This window comes from Hirundo rustica, unplaced genomic scaffold (genome assembly GCF_015227805.2).
Source record: "Hirundo rustica isolate bHirRus1 unplaced genomic scaffold, bHirRus1.pri.v3 scaffold_275_arrow_ctg1, whole genome shotgun sequence".
NCBI lineage: Eukaryota > Metazoa > Chordata > Aves > Passeriformes > Hirundinidae > Hirundo > Hirundo rustica.
In genome coordinates this window covers 24,001-30,000 of record NW_026690328.1, presented here as the reverse complement: position 1 = coordinate 30,000, position 6,000 = coordinate 24,001, and the positions used below count along the sequence as shown (strand labels likewise).

At 55.9% G+C, this 6,000-nt stretch overlaps 1 protein-coding gene across 1 annotated transcript in view; it reads left to right on the top strand.

Moving 5' to 3' along the window:
• LOC120747890 (A disintegrin and metalloproteinase with thrombospondin motifs 10-like) overlaps nt 1-6,000 on the top strand; it is a gene marked incomplete at both ends in the record, with an annotated part of 41,587 nt that overhangs the window by 13,133 nt on the left and 22,454 nt on the right. Inside the window, 2 exons of the mRNA XM_040053940.1 lie at nt 3,483-3,526; nt 5,866-5,971. Of these exons, the coding sequence (XP_039909874.1) occupies nt 3,483-3,526; nt 5,866-5,971 (150 nt within the window). The remainder of the gene's footprint in view (nt 1-3,482; nt 3,527-5,865; nt 5,972-6,000) is intronic.

Genomic DNA, 6,000 nt, shown 5'->3' with positions numbered 1-6,000 from the left:
GCTGGCTCGGACCCCGAGATCTGTGTGAAGGCTCTGAGCTGTCACAGGCAGGACAAGAAAAAACTCATCAGAGCTGGTGTGTGCTCGAGCCTGGGGCAGCAGAGGCACGGGAGAGGGGTGGAGAGAGGGATGGATGGATGGATGGATGGATGGATGGAGAGATGATGGATGGATGGATGGATGGATGGATGGATGGATGGATGGATGGATGATGAATGGAGGGATGGATGGATGGATGGATGGATGGATGGATGGATGGATGGATGGATGGATGGATCCATGGATGGATCCATGGATGGATGGATCCATGGATGGATGGATCCATGGATGGAGCTGAGGGATGGATGGATGGATGGATGGATGGATGGATGGATGGATGGATGATGGATGAATGGATGGAGGGATGGATGGATGATGGACAGATGGATGGATCCATGGATGGAGCTGAGGGATAGATGATGGATGAATGGATGGATGGATGATGGATGGATGGATGGGTGGATGGATGGATGGGTGGATGGGTGGATGATGGACAGATGGATGGATCCATGGATGGAGCTGAGGGATGGATGATGGATGGATGGATGGATGGATGGAGGGATGGAGGGATGGATGGACGATGGACAGATGGATGGATCCATGGATGGAGCTGAGGGATGGATGATGGATGGATGGACAGATGGATGGATGATGGATGGATGGATGGATGGATGGATGGATGGATGGATGGATGGATGGATGGACGGTCAGAAGGAAGCAGGACACAGAGAGGATGACAGGGACAGTGGAAGGGATGGCAGAGCAGCTGGAAGGCCAGAGGCTGCTGGAGGGACGGAGAGCACAGGGAATGCTGAGCTCCCCAAGTGCTGCTGGCTGTGTCCAGGATTGTCCCTCCAGTGCCCACAAATCCCTGCTTGGGCAGAGGCCAGACATCCTGGGAGGGGCCAGAGGCAAACCCAACATCATTTTGTGCCTTTCCCCTCTCCTGTGGAGCAGAAGAAAGTCAGGAAATGAAAGTGCTGGAGAGGGGAACCTCCAGGTGGGATCACTCCCTTTATCCCTGTGCTGCTCTCCTGCTCCAGCACGAACCTGGAACATCCCATGGACGAGACACGGCAGAGGAGCCACAAAAGGGCCCCTCAGCCCCAGATTTTCCCCCTCCCGAGGGGGCTGCAGCTTTTTCCTGCCCTCCCTCCCCGTGTGGGATGCAAAGGCCGGCTCCGAGCCCTCCGTCCTCCCTCCAGATGTTTGGGCCAGCCCGGAGCCGCTCGCTGGAGCCTGGACAGCGCCCGGCGCATCCGGCCCCAATAAATTCCCGGTGTCCCGATAAGATCTTGCTGAGCTCGGGGCTTTTTTCTCCTGCGGGGACGTGTCAAAGCAGAGCCTCCGAAGGCTTTAAAGGCATTCGCTCAAAACAAAGCAACAAATGTTTTGCACTGGCTCGGTTTCCTGCCGAGAGGAGGGGAGAGGTTTGGGCACTTCCAGGGAGTGCCAGGGGCCAGAGGGACAGGAGCCATCCCCGGGAATGTGTCACACTTAACCCCTCGTGTGCTGCCACTTCTCATCGCCCACCCTCATCCCAGAGGGGTCTGTGGGGTGAGCGGAGCCCGGGGGGTTCTGCCCGGTGTCCCCAAACCCGCTCTGGGGTCACAATCCTCATTCCTCGCTCCATGGGTGTCCCCAAACCCGCTCTGGGGTCACAATCCTCACCCCATGAGTGTCCCCAAACCCGCTCTGGGGTCACAATCCTCAGTCCTCACCCCATGGGTGTCCCCAAAACAGCTCCGGGGTCACAATCCTCACCCCATGGGTGTCCCCAGACCTACTATGGGGTCACAATCCTCATTCTTCACCCCATGGGTGTCCCCAAAACAGCTCCGGGGTCACAATCCTCACCCCATGGGTGTCCCCAAACCCGCTCTGGGGTCACAATCCCTCCGGGGTGGCCCAGCCCCGCTGTCCCCGGTCCCCCAGCTGCCCCCACCCTCCCCAGCTCTCCACCCAGGTTTGCAAACCCCAAATGTTTCTCTTTGCAAGGAAACGAGACCATCCCCTCCCTAACCCAAGCTGCTCTCACTTGGAGCTGCCACCTCTTCCCATTTTGAGGACGCCGCGTTTCCATCTGGAGGAGGTTTCTGCTCTCCTTGTTTTACCTTTCCTTGTACCCAGCTAACGATGTGCAAACAGTGGATTCCTTCATGCAGTGCCTGGAAGTCGAGGCCAGGAACAGAGGGAAGAGTCACCTTAAATCAACCCAAACTGGATTTGTTTGGAAAATCCTCAGTAAAGAACTGAACTGAAGAAAAAGAAACAAAACAAAACAAAACAAAACAAAACAAAAAAAACCCAAGATAAAAAACATCACTTGAGCGTTTTCACAAAACCACAGTGGGGTTTGAAATGGAACATGATTTCAAACCGAAATGTTTTCCTTATTTTTATTTTGCTTTTAATCAGAATTTCATATGCCCCTGGATCCCTGGCAGTGGCCAAGGCCAGGCTGGATGGGGCTTGGAGCACCCTGGGGTGGTGGGAGGTGTCCCTGCCATGGCAGGGGTGGAATGAGATGATTTTTGAAGTCTTTTCCAACCCAAACCACACTGGGATTCTGTGTTTCTCTGTTTGATTGATACAATTTCCTGCCAGAGACCCGAGCTAACAGAGGAGGGCTTGGCCCTGTCCCCTGCCCCCTGTCCCCTGTGCCCGATGCTCCGGGAGTGCTGGGGAGCAGAGCTGGACCCACCCAAACCCAAAGAGCTCCAGGCTTGGAATAACCTTGTCCCTGCTGATTGATGGAATCACCAAGGCTGGAAAAGTCCTCCAAGATCATCAAGTCCAACCTTTGACTGAATCCTCTTGCCCACTAAACCACAGCCTGAAGTGCCACATCTGCTCATGCTTTTAACACCTCCAGGAGTGGCGACTCCACCGCTGCCCTGGGCAGCCCGTTGTGATGACTGATAATCCTTTCCATGAAGAAATTTTCCCTAAAATCCGATCTAAACCTCCCCTGGCCCAGCCTGAGGCCGTTCCCTCTCCTCCCGTCCCTGTTCCTGGGAGCAGAGCCCAACCCCCCCGGCTGTCCCCTCCTGTCAGGAGCTGTGCAGAGCCACAAGGGCCCCCTGAGCCTCCTTTTCTCCAGGCTCAGCCCCTTTCCAGCTCCCTCAGCCCCTCCTGGGGCTCCAGCCCCTTCCCAGCCCTGTTCCCTTCCCTGCTCATGCTCCACCACCACAATTCATCAAAACCAAACTTCTGGCCTGGCTCAGCTCTGCCCCGAGTTAAAGGACAGGAGATGCCATTAAAGCCCTCAGTGAATCTCAGCCTGGGCAAAGTGAGTGTTGTCCTCCCTGTCACTGTTGGTACTTTCCATCCCAGAAATGTCCCACGGGCTGGTTTGGAGTGCTTTGGATGTGAGCACATCAGCGAAATGAAAAACCCCCAAAATCAGAAGTGTCCTTAACGCTGCCTTCTCTCCTTCCCAGGTACGACATTTGCATCTACAAGAACAAGCCCTGCGGCACCCTGGGTGAGTTCAGCTCTGGCACAGCCCCAGCAGCTGCCAGCAGCACACAGACCTTCGGGAGTGTGATGAGGGTGGGCTCTGCCATCCTTTCCCAGCTGTGCCATCCGTTCCCAGCTGTGCCATTCCCCCTTTCCACCTGTGCAGTTCCCTTTTCCCACCTCTGCCATCCTTTCCACATGTGCCATCCTTTTCCACCTGTGCCATCCTTTCCCAGCTGTGCCATCCGTTCCCAGCTGTGCCATTCCCCTTCCCACTTGTGCCATTTCCATTTCCCAGCTGTGCCATTTCCATTTCTCACCTCTGCCATCCTTTCCCACCTCTGCCATCCTTTCCACCTGTGCTGTCCTTTCCCAGATGTGTCATTCCCCTTCCCATTTGTGCCATTCTTTTCCATCTGTGCCATTCCCCTTCCCACCTGTGCCGTTCCCTTTTCCCACCTCTGCCACACTTTCCCTCTGTGCCATCCCTTTCCACCTGTGCCAACCCATTTTCCAACTGTGCCATTCCCTCCCCACCTGTGCCATTCCCTTTTCCCACCTCTGCCATCCTTTCCACATGTGCCATCCCTTTCCGCCTGTGCCATTCCCTTTCCCAGCTGTTCCATTCCCTTTCCACCTGTGCCATTCCCTTTCCCAGCTGTTCCATTCCTTTTCCACCTCTGCCATCCTTCCCATCTGTGCCATTCCCTTTCCACCTGTGCCATTCCCTTTCCCAGCTGTTCCATTCCTTTTCCACCTCTGCCATCCTTCCCATCTGTGCCATTCCCTTTCCAGCTGTGCCATTCCCCTTCCCACCTGTGCCATTTCCATTTCCCAGCTGTGCCATTTCCATTTCTCACCTCTGCTATCCCTTCCCACCTGTGCCATTCCCAATCCAGCTGTTCCATTCCCTTTCCCACCTGTGCCATTCCCCTTCCCACCTGTGCCATTCTTTTCCACCTGTGCCATCCTTTCCCATCTGTGCCATTCCCCTTCCCAGTGAAGGTGAAGCTCCTGCCCCAGCACCAGCAGCAGGGCCAGGACCAGACCGGTGTTTTCCAGCCTCTCATCCTTTCTGAGAAGGTGAAACCAGCAGCCCTGGGGCCAGCCGGGCCCTGGGACATTCCTCTGCTCCATCCCTGGGCCAGCTCCAGCCTGGTGGTCAAGAACCACTCGGGGTTTGTCCCTGGAGCATTCCTGGCTGAGCAGGGAGAAATCCGACTGTTCTGTGACGACTGCCAAGGGAATTCCTCACTGACACGGCGAGACGCAGCCGCAGCCTGCAGCCCTCTCTGGGCTGCTCGTTTGTCTCCTCCTGGTCCAGCCTGGGCGGGCAGGGAGGGACTTCTGCTCTGGATCCATCCCTGCGGTGCAAAGGGGAGAGCTCTGGATCCCTGACCTGGCATGGCTGCGCAGGAGGAGCCTGGGAGGGAGGCTGAGGCTGGGGGTGCTGGCGTGGCTCAGATCATTCCAGGGCACAGCCAGGCCCTTCCCAGTTTGTGCTGGGCAGAGGGAAATCGCTGTCACAATTCAGGGGGAATTTCAGCATCGTCCACTCCTCCAAACGAGCCGTGCTGGATTCCCGGTGGGTGCCAGGCACAGCCAAGGTTGGATCCTGGCCTGCTCAGCTCTCCCTGGCGGGGTTTGGATTCCCCAGAGCAGCTGCAGCCCATCTGAGATTCCCCCACCAGGGTCGTGCCGAGGTCTGCTCCCCTCGGCACCGTTTGGGACAAAATTCAGAGGATTTTGAGCCTTTCTTAGCATTTCTGAACCTGTCACTGTTAATTCACCCTCAGTGCTGAGTGACCACGTCCCGTGAGAGCCCTGAGTCCGTCCCAAAGCCCCGTGCAATGGTTGTGCTCAGTGTCACACATTTGGCAGTCCCCAAATGTTGGATCTAATCTCTAATAACAGGATAGGGAGACCGAGAGGCGTTCCATGAGTTTTTTATTTCGTTACCAGTCTCAGTGAAGGCAGAGACATGAAAGATGGCAAAACTCCCACCCTAACAACAGAAGCCAAAGTTCTTTTTGTTACAAGGCCTTTTAAAAGTTTTTTTAGCCAACAGACCAATGCTAAAAGCTTACAAACATCTACTTAATCACTAAACACTACACATGCACCTTACAGCCTACGACAGTTGCTTGCTTTATATTTTTTGCCGCTCAAAATCTTCCTCTGCCCCAAATATTTCCCGGCCTAAAGCTCAGCTCCGTTTCAAACCTCTATCCGCGTGCGCTTATCGCAGCGCTATGAAACCCCTCCGCTTTTTCATTTCCCACGCCCAAACTCCCCCGTGTCCCCTGTGGTGGCCCTGTGGTGGCCCTGTGGTGGCCCTGTGTGACGCCCCCGTCCCCTGCCCAGGCCTGGCCCCCGTGGGCGGGATGTGCGAGCGGGAGCGGAGCTGCAGCATCAACGAGGACATCGGGCTGGCCACCGCCTTCACCATCGCCCATGAGATCGGCCACACGTGAGTGCAGCTCCCGTGGCTCCCTTCCT